General features: G+C 36.8%; 2 protein-coding genes across 2 annotated transcripts in view; both read right to left on the bottom strand.

The window, feature by feature from the left end:
* LOC131686055 (tyramine receptor 1) overlaps positions 1 to 18,479 on the bottom strand; it is a 218,758-nt gene that overhangs the window by 104,309 nt on the left and 95,970 nt on the right. The window lies entirely within an intron of this gene.
* On the bottom strand, positions 14,817 to 15,826 carry LOC131686056 (uncharacterized). The gene is made up of 3 exons (XM_058970176.1): positions 15,764 to 15,826; positions 15,297 to 15,655; positions 14,817 to 15,239 (listed from the first exon to the last, which is right to left on the bottom strand). Exons 1-3 carry the CDS (start codon positions 15,764 to 15,766, stop codon positions 14,957 to 14,959), a joined length of 645 nt encoding a protein of 214 aa, XP_058826159.1. The 5' UTR covers positions 15,767 to 15,826; the 3' UTR covers positions 14,817 to 14,956.

Genomic DNA, 18,479 nt, shown 5'->3' on the forward strand with positions numbered 1-18,479 from the left:
TTTCCGTATAGAGCAGTCGTCGTCAGGCGCTGTCCCTGGAGACGCTTCATCCGAAAAGGAAATGACCGTTTTTTTTTGTTCGTCTGTATGATTTCCCAGAAAATGTAAATGGATTTCATGTACATAAGTACCGTTCACGGACGATGATGTCCCATTGATGGTTTTTGCGGAGAGTAATTGAATAAAGTAGAACTGGTCTGCCGCGCGTCCTCATTCTGCATTACCCGTACCCGGGCTTTAACGTCCCTGGGATTGTGTTCATAGCCACTTTTCGAGTAATTATGTAAAGAGCCGTAAAGTCAACCATCAAAATACACTTTGAACAGAACATTTCAGATGATGTTGTTACGCGCTAAGTGTAGCTTGTTGACTTTTACCCTAAAAGAAGCAGTTTTGCATTTATGTATACTGATGTGATTTGTGCTCGGCGAGTATTCGTTCGTTTGGAATTGCAGCTGAAGAATGATTTTTTTTTTTTTAAATTGGCTATTCGGTCCTTTTTGGAATATACACAAGTCCTTCAGTCAGAAGTGCGAATCTAGTGAGGGAGTCTTCGAATACGAATACGAATACAAGGGAAAAATCAACAAATCTGCTCGAATTTCAATACTCAATTAGAAGATGGAATTTCGGTTGATGGCTGAAACTCAACCGAAACCGGCTCCATCGACCTGGAAAAGCATTTCTTTCTCTCTCCACGGTTACGTGCTTTTCAACCGTTGTCCGCTGTGCTTATCGAGTATAATTATTAATTAATAACCCTCCTCACAACATGCATAATTAACCAATTCAGCATCCAGCAACAGACAGCTCTGCTGTAGCAATGAAGAATGTCGAGGGGTTTCTGTGTTTGCCGTCAGATGGAGGGACAAAAGTCGCAACCAAAGTAGGCCGCGCCGCGACGACGACAACGACGACGACGACGGTGATGGTTTAACGGGAGCAATTTTAATGTTTTAATTTTTTATCGGCAAGGTTTTACCATAAAATTACCATTAATTAGGATGTCTTTCGAGGGTCGCACTCGGTTGGGGATGTTCTGTGTTGACCTGGCCGCGAGGGTAAACCTGCTGGCAGGTGTTTCGCATGTCTGCTTCCGTTGTCTTCGGATGATATGATAATTTTCGTTAATTTTCTGGGTGACTATGGAAACTGGAAAGTCTTGCTCATGCTTCCAGAAAACAAATGATTCGTTTAATGGGAAAACTTTTTCGACATGGGCAAGAGCCATTGATCTTCCTTTTTTTTTTTTTTTAAATTTGCTATCCGATTCAGCCTTTTTCGAGGGGTGCTATGAAAAATAAACAGGAACCCATTTTGTTGGCAGTTCCTTTGAAGGCTCTGAAAAGCAGAGTAATAATAATCACAAACATAATTTTTGGTTGTTCTTTCTAAATTACGATCTACCTTAGGACAAAAGGGTGAGTTTTGGGTTTGAGTTTTTAAAACTGCTCTCGTTATCTAGTCAATTAAAGCAACACCTATCTTTATCAAGCATCAATGGTGTTTTCTGGTGTTTTGTTGTTGTATAATCTAACCTTTTAATAATGGGGAAGCGGTTCAATTATTTGGCAGAAAGGTTGCGTGAGATATTTACCGTTAATAAGTTCTGAATTTAAGAACCGCGCAAAAAAAAAAAAAAGATTTCAAGATTTTTTACAAAGGAAGATTTAAACATAGTCTAAAAATCGTTATTTACACTTTGCCAGATTTGATAAAAAAGTACATCGTCGGAATAAAGGAACTTCTCAGATGCCATCACCGATTAACACCTTTCCGGTTTTGCATGAATAATTGATCGTTCCTTTTCCGCAAAAAAGCCCGTGCTCGTACCTTTCCAATAAAAACCCCGTCCAACAAAGCGCGCAAATCTGTAAATCGAATTTACCTTACATACAGCATCTCTGCTCTGGGTTATTTATGGACGACATGCTAATCGAATACCTACCTTTATCTCATGTTTCAACCTACTTTCATGCATGATTCAGAAGCAGCCATGGAAACGGTCGAAGGTTGCTAATTAGCACTTCGAGGGTCAATGAACTAACCAGACGTTTAATATTCTCTCACTCTGTTCGTGTTTAAAACTAGAAAGCTCTGATTGTGACTGGCTTATTTGCGTTTAAAGGCAGTAGGCGCCGACTTGGTTGACGCGGCTGGGCGGCAGTGCCGGCTGATGACGTGAGTAGTATGATGGGTTGTACTACCCACTGAAAAATAACTCATTTGAAAATTCGGAACATACCTACAATTTGAAATCTGCCACGCATGTGACACGGGCAGATAAGGCGCGGGTTTGAAAACCTCAATGTAAATGCCAAGATGCCATTTACACAAACCCCCTCCGCAAGTGATTTTATGTAAATGCAATGCAAGCGTGTTTTACTGAAATTCAAAAAATCGCTGGTAATATACCCCCACCCTGTACTTATCTTACTACCCCTCGGGCTAAAAGCGTGATGCCGGCCCTGCTGGGAGGTTATCGTTTCGGTTTTAAGCGTATTCACAAGTAGGCTGGTCTCTCCGATAGGCTGGCGAGATGTGATCGATATTTAAAGGTAAAATTAAATTTTTTTTTTCAAATTGTAGGTCGTGATATTTCCCGCACGAAAAAGAGGAGGCGGAGAAAAAAAAAGTCTATGCTTATTTGATGAGATAGCTACGACCCATCTAATCAGCATTGACTAATTTTTTGTTCGTCTCGTCTGGTGTGGTTTGCGTTTGGCGTTCGGAAAATGTGACATAAGGGGTGTTCAGCATATTTTCATCCTATTCTTATCATCACCCTACCAAGAACCCTACCAAGATGTGACGGTCTTCATCAGTGATGTTAGTGACATGTGGAGCTTTTCACTTCGAAGACGTTGGTTTACTGTGAAAACATGTCTTTAATTAATTCATGAAGGCATGTCTTCATTTCGACTTGTTATGATTTTTTTCTTTTGTGAGTTATTAAAAAGAAAATGTTACTGTAAGGAGGAGTGCTCCCCATAAAAAAGAACATGCGGTGGAACTTTTCTCATGGTATCTGTGACAGTTTTTTGTACTGTGAAGGCGTGACTAAGCATGTTCTGATTTTCATCGTACTGGAAGTGTCGTAGAATTCGGGCCGTTACATCAAATAAATTGTTATTTAACGGAATTTATTTGGAATAAGGAAACAAGAACAGATCACTTTTTGAAAGTGCAATAAATTTACAAGGGATTTTTTGTGCACCATTTGCACCACGTGTACAGAAAATTGATTTTAATTAATTTTAATATGCAGGCCACAGAATAATTTTAAGCATCACATGTGTGTGACGCACGAAAGTGCAATCACGTCTATATTGCGTATAGCCGTGGCCCTTATTTTGACTCGAAGTTATCAAGGAACCCCACGCAATAGCATACAAGCCAGCGAGGAGAATAAAAGTAAATGTTGATTTTCATTTAATAAAAATTTCCATTGGATAACAATTTCCTCCTCAATATCGAACCTCTGTTCGCTGTTACTGTCGAAGAAGAGCAGAAAGTTTGACTCTATCATTGAACGCACCATCACGTCACAAAGCAGGCCTTGCCTGAATCTGACGTGAGCATTTGTGTCGAAAAAAAAAATTGTGCAAAATTAGTCTTTCCGATTATCAATATCTAAAGAAATTTGATTACAACGCTGTCCATTCGGAAGACGCGAGAGATTGTTCCGTGGACGGCGAATGCTACGAGTTTTGCACATCCTTAGTGCGTGTTAAATAAAGTGATCTGTGATTTTTCCTACTGAACGTGGTTGCATCTGCAGCAGATTGGATCAGTCGTATATCGAGTAAACAGATAAGTCAAGCAAACTTATTGAAAAGGTCCTATGTGCAAATGAGAGCCTCTCTTTGTTTACTTTCTCTTCCGTTAATAACACGGTCGCATTTGCGTTTGCTTCTTAACTCTGCATAATATGCTAGTTGAAATCATACTCTTCCAATATGTACTGGATCATTATTGGAAAGATTAATGGCAAAGCCGTGATAATTGAATGAGAAAGTAAACAAAGAGAGGCTCTCTTTTGCACATAGGTCCCTTTCAAAGAGTACGTGAGAAGTGATCTTCCTTTTGTTTACAATCCTGTACTGTTCCTGTCTCATGTACAATTTTCAAATTAATTTTTGGATTCGTTCAGTTCAGTTCAGATTTTTTTTTTCAAAAACTTTCCTCAAGAAAATTTTAACTTGATGGTGTGTTAAGGTAAGGTAAGGAGGGTGCGCGACGTTTGACATAAATACGTTAGGCATACATACGTTAGGCATAAATACATAAGGTATGATGGACGTTAGATATAATGGACGATTGGCATAATATACGTTAGGCATAATTCACAAAAATATAAAAGTAATCGTAAGGCTTTTGTTATTATAGAGATATCAAACCAACAATTATTTTTTTCCCGTTTAACAGTGACTCCAAAATGAAAAATGCCATGCGACATATTTATCCCTTGTAAGTGTAGGGTTTTTTCCCTATTTTTTCCGTGGACGAGATGAAGAAAGTATCCCTTGATTTAACCCTAGAACGTTGCACTGGGGTACAAATGTAACCCACGCCTTCTTTGGAGCCGTGTGAAAACGAGAATTTGGCATTTACCGACCTGGGACCCGAACCATAATTCAATTTAGAGTTCCTAGTAAGGGATCATCCATAAATGACGTAGCATGTTTTGAGTGATTTTTAACACCCCCCTCCCCCATCGTAGCATTTCGTCATAAACCCTTAAATACCCCCCCTGGTAATTACGTAGCTTGACGGTAGCCCTGCCCCCCCTTGTCACCGCAATTTTTTTTTTAAATTCTATTCTATTCCCCTTTAAGAAAGCTACGTAGCATGACGTGACCCCCTACCCCCCTGTCGTCACACATCATCACAAAATACAAAACTCCCCCCTCCGCCATATAATGCTACGTCATTTATGGATGATCCCTAAGAGTAGGAAAAGATGGTATAGCCAGTTTGCTTATAGCCTTCGTGGAACCAGGTATGAAAGTTGGCGTGGGGTATATTTGTACCCCACCCTAATAACAATTGAGGTTTTATGACGCTCTTGAAGCCCTTCTTAAAACTAACAACGCACTTGTAGCGAGCTATAAGACTAGAAATGCTACTGGGGCAGTGTACGGTTGCCGTTAGTGTTTCGTCAGGTTTCGTGCTGTCAGTGGAAATGTGATTCATGACAATACCAGTTTAAATACTGCTTGTTTTATTACGTAACTAACCATTAGTATTATATAATCATTTTAATCATTTATTTAGTTAATTTAATTCAATTTTGAAGCGGGGCAATAAATCGATTCATTTTTTCTGATTTTTATTGTTTTATTGTTTATTTTTTATAGCTTTTCAAAGCAATGGCTCGCAAGTATAATTTGCGCACAATACCTGTTGTTGCAGTAACATTGCGTTTTACCAATGTATTACTGGTCAGAAATATTTTTTCATTTCAATTTACACCCCACTTCCTGGTATTTTCCAAAACCCTATTTTTTAACTTTCACTCTTCAAAATAATTGCACCTTTTCAAAAATATCTAAATTCCCTTTCAAGACCATTGTTTCAAGTTTTAGAATCATTTGATTTGTTTTCAAATCGGTTGAAAATTAGCAAAGTTATAGTAAAAAACCGCGATTTTTTCACTTTTTATTTTGTTCAAACCAATTTATGTATCACTGATTCAATAAATTCTGTACTTTCACTTACACAGCTGTTTTCGCTATTAAAAAACGAAGAAAATTATGTTATACATTTCTTTTGTTTGCATTTTTACCTGCGAAAATTGCGATCAAACGCGTGGGGGTACATTTGTACCCACGCTCTAGGAAAACGCAAGTGCAACGTTCTACAGTTTGGTACAAGTATGTTTCAAGCCTATTATATATATATAGCTAATACAGTTGGATCCAAATATTTAAAAAGCCAAATAATGAAAAAAACATTAAGCTGCAATGTTATACACAGCATAAGCCTTAGGCAATAGATTTTACATTTGTGACGATACCTCTTTCGTTTTGGTACCTCGTTACAGTACACAAATAAACTCTCCCTCGTATCAGACAGTTTCCGTAGTTCTATTTCGATGGCCTCTAGACTACAATAATTGAACTTAATAATATAGGAGATAATCAATATTGAAGGAGCAATATGCTTATATTCGTTGAATAAATAATGAAAAACATCATTCTTTCTTTCATGAGCTGTTCTTCAATAGCACATATTTTCTTCCTGGACAATTGCACCATACATGTATGTAAAAGCTAATCCAAGTTGATGTGCGTTATTCATACATTAAGGGGTTATATACAAAGTTGTTACGATAAAATGAGCTAAGTTCGTGATTTTATTTGAAAATGCGAAAGACAGTTCGTTAGGAGTACTATCAAAGATAGAAAAAAACAAGATGAATTACAATTTCTTTTACAAAATTCAAAACTTTTTGAGCGACTTGGCGGAATGTCACAATTAATCTTCTTAAGACAAATGTCTTCCGTTTAATTCCACTATCCTAATAATAATGAAAATCAATTACTTTTCAACATCAATCAGATACTAGTATTTCAATTATTACTTATAGTCTTCTTCAGTGTTCATATCAGTCTAAAGAAAATTTCTATTTCAGTCATTTGCAAATTATAGGTTTTACGTAGAGAAATTAAGGCAAGCTGAATTCCCGCATACCACGCAATCGGTTTGCTTCTTTTATTTGAGTTCAGATTTATTCGAGTATAGGGTAAGGTGGGGTAAATCCGACCGTTGGGTAAACCCGACCCCCCTCTGTTACCTAAAATCAGAAGCACTACGCGAACTAATATCAATGGTATCGTGTAGAGCATCGAAAATAATCATAATGGTGGCATGACAGCACTTTATTAATCTACATTGAGATGCTCTAACGACAAAAAGTGTGTTTTTACAACTTTTGATTTGATTTTTGTGCATTATTGCCTACAGGATATTTCTGATTGTTAAAGTGATTGCATAAAAAATGTAAGTGGATTTAAATTCTTTGATTAAAGTCCTACGAAGTGCGCAGATGAATTTGGTTCAACCTTTTTCATAACGTTTTTTAATTGCATCGTAATGAAAAATGACGCGGTGGGGCAAATCCGACCTCTAAATAGTGGGGTAAATCCGACCGCTTTTTTGCTAGGAAAATGTTTATTTATCAAATTGAAATATATTTTTTTGTTATTATTCTTTTTTTTTGCACAATGCTTCATAATTACAAACGAAAGACACAAAAACGTAATGAATATAGTATTCGTCCAGCAATTGCTCCGATGCAAATGGGAATATCTTTACGTGTAGCTGCGCGTGATTTTGACATTCCAAGGTTGACATTCAGTTCCATTTTCTTCATGTTACAATTCAATAGCGTAACATTCATTGATTTATCCTTGAAAACCCTTGAAATAGGGTAATATCTGTACAAAATTAACCAAAAACATGGGCGGTCGGGTTTACCCCACTATTTTTAAAAACAGCAAAAATGAACGTTTTCGTACAACGCTTGAATCTCAAAATTTTCCCAAGAAATGAATAAAATGCTATACTTAGAAAGTTGCCTAGAAGTCCTTTAATTTGGTATATAAAACGACATGATCCGATGTAAAACGGGCATTTTACACCCAAAACCATTTACTAGGTCGAATTTGCCCCACCTTACCCTATTCTTAATATTATTCTTCTTATTATTGTTATTCTTATTTCAAAAGCTCAAAAACTAAAAAAAAATGTCATATTCAGCCAAAACAAAAAATACGTGTCAATTATTTTCAGCTAAAGATTGCAAGACATTTTTTTGGAAGTAATTAAAATTTTGGTAGTAAATCTGACGTATATTAAAAAATTAGTTTTTCATTAAATGTGTTTTGGTAATATGTTTAAATTACTTTCATGCTGGACAATATTAATGATATAGTTTCATTCTCACGGAAAATATAATAGTGGGTAGGGTGGTTCCAAATTTAATCAAATCTGAAAATTAAGTTTTAAATGGTACAAGAAGAATTTCGCGAGCTTTCAGATAATTGAAGAAAATCATTTTTTTTGCCAAGGTTTGCAAGGAATCTTCCAAAAAAATAAGGGCGTTTTAAAAATTGTTTTATTTATATAACATTTGCAATTTTGATTCTTCATTAAAATGACTTTGGAAATACTTTTTGATGATTTTAGCGGGCGGATGATGCTTTTGAAAATGTGGCAGTAATTTTTTTGGTCATTCCACCACACTATGCTGGGTTACGCAACACAACTGTGTAATGAAAAAACCACAGCTACTTATTCAAAAACAGCATTCTGTCTGGTCAATTTTTTTCCACCAATTATTTTGCATTAATTGAATCATGATAATCTAATAAATCATCTGATATTCTTATTTTAGAGTTTAATAAATGCTTTATATGGATAAACGGCAAAGCTGTACACATCTTTTCCTACGCATACTACCAAGCGTTCAAGTCTTACACATTCTCAAAGAAAGTAACTTGAGCCTTAAGTACCCTAATAGAAGATAATGACATTTGAAAAAGTTATATTAATGAATGGTCGCTATCTTGAACCATTAGAAAACTTAACTTTAAATCTTTCTAATATTAAATCCCCCTAGCTTCTATTCAAATGACAATAAGGGCTTTGCAAAGTACAACTTTCCTAACCATATTATAATAATAGTTGTAGCAAAAGGTTAAAGTGCCTGCTAAATTTATATTCTGGACCAATGTGCGTTGTGGGCTTCGGGAATTGCAAAATTAGACGGATGTGTGAAATCCTTGCCGAAGGGTTCAATGGGTGTTTGAAAGATAAATTTCTTGCCAAACAGGTCCACCATATATAAAACGTTGTACAGTGGCACCTCTCCATACAAAGTTGTGACAAAATCATAAAAATTGGTTTATGTGGCACAAATTGAGCCTTTAACTAATATTGGGTCGCTGAATCCATTTCTGCTATCAGTTTTTTTAATTCCATAACACTTTTTTCGACTATTTTATGTAAACTCATTTGAACGCGTTGGTCGCTAACCCTTTCATGCCCAACTTTTTTCTAGTGTATGTATAGTTTCAAAACTATTTTTCCTTGACAATGGTGGGGTCAAGAAACACGAAAAGACTTTTTTCATAAAGATAGATGCTTCCTTCGCAGTGCTAGAAGCTGCTCATTTTTTACCTTCCAATGCTCAATACAATTTTCCTAGAATATTTACAATAGTCCACTTCCTTGGAAAACGTAGCCAAAGACAATCTAAATTGATAAGTTTTATCAGTTTTCAATAATATTGCAACATAACGAAGATAAATGAACAATTCATTTTCCGTCGTCAAGGTAAACTGTCCCTGGCAGCACTGCTCCATTGGAATCCAATCAGACTAATTGCAATAACTTCAGTTCTAGAACTGATCCTTATAAGTGTTAATACTCAAATGAAAGGCAGTAGTCATATTTGTTAGCCTTACTTGTTTTTGTGAGCAAATCTTACCTCAATCAAAAGTTATAGCTGTTTAAAAACGTTGTTGTCCACAAACAACATGGGCATGAATGGGTTAAAGTTTAATATACACGTTAATAGTAATAGCCAATAGTCAATAACATCGGATAGCAAGTTGTTTAGGCAACCATTTTGTAAGAAGGTTTATGAACTACAAGGCGTCTCCGTACGGGTATTTTCAAAAATATAGATTTAAAAACTATGGCGCAAAAATGCGCGAGATGGGACCTATATATCTTGAAACTGCATTAAATTTTGAGTCGAATCCATAATAAGTAAGCTATAGGATACCATCTCAAAACTTGTAAGACGTGTAAAGATGAATTACTGATATAGCATTCATTTTTCTCAATTGATTTTTCTTGATGCAGAACAAACGTTAATGCTTTCTGCAAAAAAAAAGCTCACATTTATAGTTTAGCACATTCATTCTTCTTTATGAAGAACTCAAAACTACTCCCATCGGCCGTGTTGTTCTTGAGATATCGCTATTTATAATTAATATAAATTGAATTGAACAGAAATCCTTGACATCACTTGCTTCAAAGACATGTTAAAAATTCATTTTTGATCCATTTATTGTAAATGTTTTCGGTTCAACAATAACGGCTTAACATAAGTCTTTGTTTTTCGTAACAACAAACGCCATGTTAAGCGTAATAATGTTATGGTCGTGATACTAAAAATAACGCGCGATCTGTCTTCATATACTTCAAGTATTCTCCAATAGGAACGTAAAATTGAAGACCCCATCTAGATTGATCCAGCGGCGAGAATACGGTTAAAACAGTTTCGAAAAAATGTATTTTTAAAGCATCTACTATTTTTCAAAACATTGTCAAAAATTAAATAAAAAAGTTATTGCAAAAAAATTCCTTTTGAGGGGGTATGTGGATATGTATATCTGTTTCACTTTACTTTTTTTCTCTTAGGAGATAACTCATATAAAGAAGGGCTATGCAATCACTCCAAAAATCGATTTCTAACCAAGGTCCGGAGGGGCGAGTTTCACATCCCATTCGATTTGGTTCGTCAAGATCGCAATATGTCTGTGTGTGTATGTATGTGTGTGTCAAATAATGTCACTCAATTTTCTCAGAGTTGGATGAACCGATTTACACAAACTTAGTTTCAAATGAACGGTTTAACGCTCCCATAAAACGCTATTGAAGTTTTTGTTGATCGGACTTTCGGTTCCGGAGTTACGGGCTGAAAAGTGCGGTCACACAGCGAATTCCCATATAAACTGGTAACCCTATGATGTCCGAATGATGTAATGCATATTCAAATACGTTCACCATTACTTGGATTTGCGGGTCTAGATCACTGATGGCCAATCAAAGTAGTTTTGACAACATTGGTCACCTATGACGGATCTTCATGCACCCTGGGAACTTGCCAAGTTCTCGAGCTAATGTCACACCTATTTGCCAGCAAACTCTTAACTGATTTTTACAAACTTGATTTCAAAGGAAAGATATAATACTCCCAATGACTGCTATTGAATTTCATTCAGCTCTGACTTTTGGCTCCGGAGTTATAGGTTCGTTATTGCGGTCACATAGTAATTTCTCATATGAACCGGTACAATCGTAATATCTCATAGGTTTAAAATCTATTGAAATGAACTTCAAATTACTTCGATTCACAGGCCTAGATCAGTGATGGCGAATCAAAGATTATTGGAATATATTGTCCACTATCGATAATTCCGGAAGCCCCGGGTTGCGGGCATATTTCAGATCGAAAGCCACTTCAGTGAAGATTGTACCAATTTTCACTTACCTAGTCCCAAATGGATGGTATAATATGAAGTTGAACCCTCCATCTACTCCTCCACCTTCTACCTCTCAACCACCTTTCCCCTTCTCTCACCACCCCGCTCAGACCAACCACCCACCTGCATACCCTTCATCCACCCCGTATATTAAAATAAGTTAGATGATTTTCGACGCATCCTCCCCCTCCCACTAATTATAACTCTTCCCTTCTCCACCATGAAGTCAACATGAAGACAGCATTGAACTCACGCTGATTAAGCTATATAAATATTATATTTTTGTTTGTTTCGTGTACGTCAGTGTCGTCGACATGTTGCTTATCAGGTTCATGACAGTCGTGCACTTATATATGCTTATCCAGTGTGATAAGAATGTAATAGACATTTCCACATTTTTATATTGATCGCAACTGGGCATTAAATCATAGTTTAGATAAATGAGAAAGGCATAATTGCACCACTAGGTGGATTAAAACAGGTTTTTCTTAGACACCCTACTATTTAAACAATAAATGAAAAAGTCATTTTTTCCATCTGAATCTAATACACTACTTTAAATAAAAATTTGTTACCATTTTATTAAAGTGCTCAAAAAATTAAGAAACCTTTCCGAAGACGTCGAAGTTCAATAACTAATAGTTTCGTCGTAAAAATCGATGTCCTTTTTTATTAGATTTCGTCCCACTGTGCGGTGGTTAACTATTAATATACCTGACTGCGTGTCTACGTTTAATCCCAGTTGAGGTTTTTATGAGGTCAAAAATTTCAGCCTTCCTTCGTAAGGGAAGTTGACCTTGCGTTCATCGTTTGATCGTAAATTGATTATTATTATTATTGTTTATTGGGGTTTTAACCGATTGGAAATTAATGTTTTGAATTTATCATATGTAAACTGCATTCAAAAATTAAAATCATTTTAATTCAGGATCAGAAGATTTTTATAAATTCAAACCAATTTTGTGATGTTCGTTTTCACTTTTAAACGCTTTTGGGATTTTACGGCTTTAAGATGGCTCAAATTTTCTCGATAGGGTAAATTTCGGGAATGGTTGATCTTTTTGTTAAATAAGCAACAATATTGGTGCCTTACCAATTTAAAAGGGTTCATGCATTGTGGAGGAGTAGAATTCGATGGGGTTTGCTTTTGTAGCTGTAATGAAGACCTGGGGCGACATTATGGAACCATTTCAAATCGACTTTTTCGTACAAGCTTGCATACAATAAACCTTTCGTTTCGAGATGCGCAATGTCACCCCTGAATCATTTTGTCACATCCGCAGAACATTTACACAGGTGAAAAAGCCTTGTAACTTTACCTCTTACAAGAAGGAGCATCCCAATTCGAATAAATTCTCATTTAATTGCATGTAAAAATGTAGCTGGTTCGCCTTTACTTACTTTATTCAGCCTGAGATTGTTTTGGTTCAACATAAATTGAAGCTTGAATCGAATTGTTTGAGCGACGCTTTAATTGGTTCAATGCCATCCTGCGTGATGCGTATCTTGCCGCTAATATAATTCCGTTTGGTTGTCTGATATTCTTAGAACGTTTCGACTACATAGGATACGAACCAATGTGCGGCTCCGAACTACTCTGTTACTGATTTATCGGCAAGAGGCATTGGGATATTGATAAAACATTGCTAATATAACCGTTGCATTATAAACGACCTTCAATTCAAATTTCTGCCATTTTTAACAACGCACTGAAGAGTTACAGATAGTCGAATGTACCTTTTACCTACATTTCAGTGCAGAGCCCCCATAATCCCCATGTCCCCATGCGTAAAAACGGTACTATGTGATACATGAGCAGTGCGTAGTAGAATATGCAACTTCTAGCAAAAGCAAGCATCGGACTAATATTCCTTTCATTTCCTTCCGTGATCTGCAGTCGGGCCTGCTCGACCCCTGTATTGATCAATAACTACTTTTGGATTATCAGAAGATGTACATTAAAAGTTGTTTTGGTATTCTCTGTCCATCTTCAGCTATTCTAGATCAATAACGGAATAGCAGTTTGGGATAGCTGTACAAGCTCAAGCTCAATAGTCGAAGAATAACTCTTAAAAAACCTGCTGGAGATGTTTTGTAGAAGGACATGATTCTTGGCACGTGTTGATTCTGAGCGTTTTTCATAAAATTTGTAGGCCAAACAGTAAAATTTTTGTTGGTTACAACAATTAGTTGAATCAAGTACTATTATGCTATTACTATCATGTTTGTGAAACTGCTGGTTAATTTATTTCATCTGATATCTTGGATGAAACTATAAACTGCTTTTATCTAATCGGTATGGGAATTGTGAAATATGCGTTGGCTGACGAGGTATTGACATACCTGGGTAACCTCGAAAGAATTCATGCCTTACGTCGTCAAAGGTCATATGTCGGTTGTTTGCATCTTCACTCATTCGTTCGGTGCACCACAGTCTTTTAATTATTTCGCTTCGAATTCAACTGTAAACTGATTTTCTTTCAGTTCTGACTCTGAATGGGATTTGTGTGCAAAAAGATTACGCAGTGCACGAATGCTGGAAAATGCAAAGATACCAACTTCTGCCTGCATTTTGTTCACAACTGTGAACTCCACATATAACAAATGAATACTTTTTTTCCCTTTTTGTTTCGATTATATGTAGTCAAATTTTCGTGATCTTACGTGGCCTTTCTTTTGTCGGTTCTCACGGTAAAGAGCGTCAAGTCTGTCTTTACCAGGAAGCATGCTGGTGGACTTGAGTTATTCGTAGTTATGCTGCCTAAGCTCGCGACCCCCATCAGCAGAAGACAAAAGTCAAGCCCGTAAGATATTAAACCTGTTCTAATGACCCTGCCGCTTCTAGTTCTCCTATCTGTATGCTTCACATCCTTGCTCTCACCCGAAATCAGGAATCAGAATATATTGGCTTAAATGGCACGTTCCCCACTGAACTAAACGAATTCGATTCTGCGTTAATGTTCAGTCAGTGAGTGAATGAACGGCGGAAGTGTTAAAATTGAATGCTGTACGTTCGCCCAATTCGGACCTTTTGTTGTTCCAGAAGATTTTTTTCGGATTCTAATACGTATTTAGTAAAACTTGAAGGACTGGGTGAATAAAACCTATAGTAATAATAATTTAAGACGTAGAACCACCAATGTTTAGCAATAATTCTTCAAATTCTACACAAGACTTCATTAATTTTCTTTCTGTTGCTTCAGCTCCCTGTGCGATTCATGAAGTTTCATTTCATGAAGGCATGGCCTACTACTCTTACTATTGTGGATGCTCGGTCTTGCGTCCTTTAATTTGAAACCTAAAATCTTTTAATCAAGTTCAAGCCAAATGATTTCTAAAACTACAATCATGAAGTCGAATAATGTTAATACCTATCGCAATTGGGTGTGATTTATGATAAAATTTCCTCTGAAACTTCCTCCAGCAACTAATTGGGAATACATCCGCGCTGGTCTTTTGTTGTGGTGAAATATGGTAAACAAAAGTATCCCTGAAGAATATTGCTCGTCTAATTTTTATTTTTTAAATGCCACGATCATTCTAAAACATTGTAGGCTATTTTATGCTCATATATTATTTACAAAAATTCCACAGAACCGTACAAAATTCTTTATTCAAAGAACATAATCAGTCTAAATGCGAGTAACAGTCATTATTCCATCCAACGATTTCCATCACATAAAACTGTAAGGATCAGCATACTTGCCCAGCGCCAGTTCTAGCAGCGAAAATCCACACTCGGGAAAAAGCGACTGGCACATAACCTTATTCTTGCCCTTTCGATGTGCTTCGTCATAGATTCTCGTATCATGATGCTCGAACGAAAGCACTTTGGATTTTGGAAAGCTAAACAAGGTGCGTAGCATTTCCGCAATCATGTTGTTTCCTTTTCGGCCAAAATACTGCGAACTTTCGCACAGCGCTCGCAGAACACAGCCTCGTCCGTCGTAGCCCATACTGAAAAACCATTCGATGACGAAGCTGTTGTGAAAAAAAACTAACAAAAAAACCTACTCATTCATTGCCACTTCCAGCCGATGGTAGAGATCACGCCGGTACCGCCTCTGTGCAATCGGTTTCGGTTCCTTTATCTCCTGGTCGAAGGTGACGGTTTGATTCGGCAAATTGTACGCCATGCCCCAGTTCAATGCCCAACTGAACATCTGATAGTTGGGATTACCGATCATTCCGATCGTCATACAAACTGCAACCGAGAAGCTGGAACCTTCAGGGAAAACGACATACCGCTTTCTTCGGGACAGTATCCTATTCGATGGTTCACTTTCTTCCGTAGTGAGGTCAGTCCGCTCCATGGTCGAGTCAAACGCTGAACAGGAGATAATCCAAAACACAAGCAATTGAACCCAAACATTCTAAAATATTTAAAAAAAAATGTTAATAAACTGCACTGTACTGCATCCAACATGTACCATTTTCCAAACTTTGCCAAACGACTTTTAACCTTTAACCCTGGGCATTACCATTAAGCGCAATGGTCGGTGCAGCACTATTCTGCAATTAGAAGTTCGGTTCCTATGCTGTTCCACGGCAGAGCAACGACTGAGTATTTGCAGTCTGGAAATAACGAGATCAATTTGCACTTCAAGTACATAGCAAACAAGCGCATCGCAGCATCTAACGAGGCGGGCAATGGGATGGCGAGTTTGTTAGCTGTTAGCCATAGCCAACGGGGAACGACGAGAGGAATTGAATATTCATCGATGTAGAAAACTAGCCAGCTCTCATACCGCCACCACTCATGCCGTGCACCTTTCCCGGGATGGACAGATCAGTGGGCAGGGTGCGAAAGGAATAATGAGTATTTCACCCAGCAGGGTTGGGCGGTTTGCAGATAATACTACCGAGCGTTTTTATCACGTTCGTATCATAAGCATAGTAGGCGACGGATTTCTTATTACGATTAAAAGAAGGAAAGGAAGGGACTTTTATGGTGTTCAACTTTAGAAGAAAACTGGCGATAAATTTTTGTGACACGGTGGTTAAGTAAGATTAAGTTAGATTTATATCAGCCAAAATGTCTATAAGTTATTCTATATAGTACATCTATTCTATATACTGATAGGAGAAATACAAGTTTTGGAAGACTATTTATAGCGACGCGAGAAGATACGAAAACATTACGCTATATATCACTATGTCCACATCTTTTCATCATTTGAGGATAGGTGCACTCAGAAAAAATAATAAATATTGTACAGAGCTCCCGTTATGATGGACGTGAAATCGTTTATGGAATTGTTAGGAACTTTTTCGCAAGATGTAGGATTTTAAGACCAATTCCAAAGAATCACCGATGTAGTCTATACTTGCTTCCTATGGAGATCAGCCGTTACATAAATCGAGAGAGGGAAACGATTAAAAAACTAACTACAACCCAACAATGAAGTACCAAATGTCTTGCCTAGGAATTTTAACTTTTTATGTATGCTGAAGTGGTAAACTGGTAGAAAATCGCCCCACGCAGAAGTGTCTTAATTGGGCATGTCAACACTAACCAATCCAAGATTTGCTTCGATTTTATTCGAAAGAAGTAAATGTCATACTATGGAACGACTATCGAATGATGAGATAAGACAATAAACAAAGTTTCCTATCTCACGTCTCCACGTGAGTCTCAGTCTATTGCTAATGTTTGGTATTTAGACCAGCGCCTACTGAGCGCTATCAGCTGTCTCACTAGATGTGCGAATGACGAATAAGTGAGGTACTATTTTATTCTTCGCTCACGAGACTGAGATTACGCTTTGCCCAAATAGCAATTTTCATTGCAGCACCCCCTTCATAATTAGTTTGCAACAAAAATTCCATGCAAATTTTGTTGCAAGCTAGATAAGAAGTTTTTGCCGGAATCAAAATTGCTATTTATGAAGCGCACAAACGCTTTTGGATGTTTTGTTTTTCCACGGGCGGTTTAGCAGAATATGTTCACTTAATCCTGATGTAACGGCTTTGTTTGTCATGCTTTTTAATTCCACTATCATTTTTATCTACGACAGCTACGCGAATTTTGGGCAAAACTAATTGTGTGCATCAGTTCAAAATATGACACTGATGGTACACACAAGTAGTGTTACGAAATATGTACGCGTATCTGTCGTAGGCCAAAGTGAAAGTGGAATTAAAAACTGCGACAAAAATGCCCTTGCTTGGATTAAGTATCCTGAATGTGCTATTATTCAATCTATTTATGCATTATGAGCAGTTGAAACTATTATACGTAAGGGTAGATTATATTATTATTATTTCTTTTTAAAGAAAATGATGTAACTTGTTTTTGATACCTTTTTCTAAGACTTTGTAAAATGTGTGTCTTTTGGAAATAAAATGCGATTTGTGTGCCTACTTTTTTATATTATGATGAATGGGAATGGGTTAATTGCCTTGGAACGATACGCTGAACCTGCCACCATACGATGACCGTTGTCGATTATTAGGACTGCACACTTTAGAAGATCGTAGACACGCGTACCTTCGTGTCTAAGCTTCTTCTGGCTGATTATGATGTTCCCGATTTTATTTCAAATTAACCTCTACGCATCAACCCGTGTTATTCATTCTCGATGACCCGTCACTTTAACGATTATAGCGAGTTCTTCGACTTTCATTTTAGTTTAGTGCATTAAGACGCAGTGTCAGTTGGTCTTCAATTACAAATACAAATACAAACACAAATACAAGAGAATGCTGAAATTCGTTACAAATCTTCTGATCTGCAGGCGATTTGTAGATGCGGAGAAACGGTTCAATTCCTATTTAACTCGAATTTATAATATTTTCGGCGATATTATCAGACAAGTGAGAATAACTAATTATTTATCTTTTTAAGTATTCAGATTTTGTAACAGAACCTATTTTTTGTGAAATTGATACTTTTTATATCCGGCTGATTTTTCTAGACAATTCTTCTACTAGATCCTTGAAACTACGGCAACAAGCGCACCAGTAATTTTACTTGTTAACATGTAAAGTGTATCCAAAAAACTACTGATTTCTCTACGAAGCATAAATAAAAAAATTTATCTCTTTTTACTTACAATCTTGCAAAACCGTTGGAACGCGACAAGATTACCTAGATTAAGCAAATATTATATTTAAGCCGTGTGCTTATAGGTTTTATTTCGGAATTCATGGATTTTTTGAAAATACAAAAGATATGTTACAATGAATTAATCTACT

The sequence above is a fragment of the Topomyia yanbarensis genome, chromosome 2 (genome assembly GCF_030247195.1).
Source record: "Topomyia yanbarensis strain Yona2022 chromosome 2, ASM3024719v1, whole genome shotgun sequence".
Taxonomy (NCBI): domain Eukaryota; kingdom Metazoa; phylum Arthropoda; class Insecta; order Diptera; family Culicidae; genus Topomyia; species Topomyia yanbarensis.

What these genes read in the sequence shown, in the direction of transcription:
- LOC131686056 (XM_058970176.1), bottom strand. An exon ending in CTGGAAGTGGCAATGAATGA is followed by an intron (nt 15,240 to 15,296) that starts GTAGGTTTTTTT and finishes ATGGTTTTTCAG; the next exon opens with TATGGGCTACGACGGACGAG.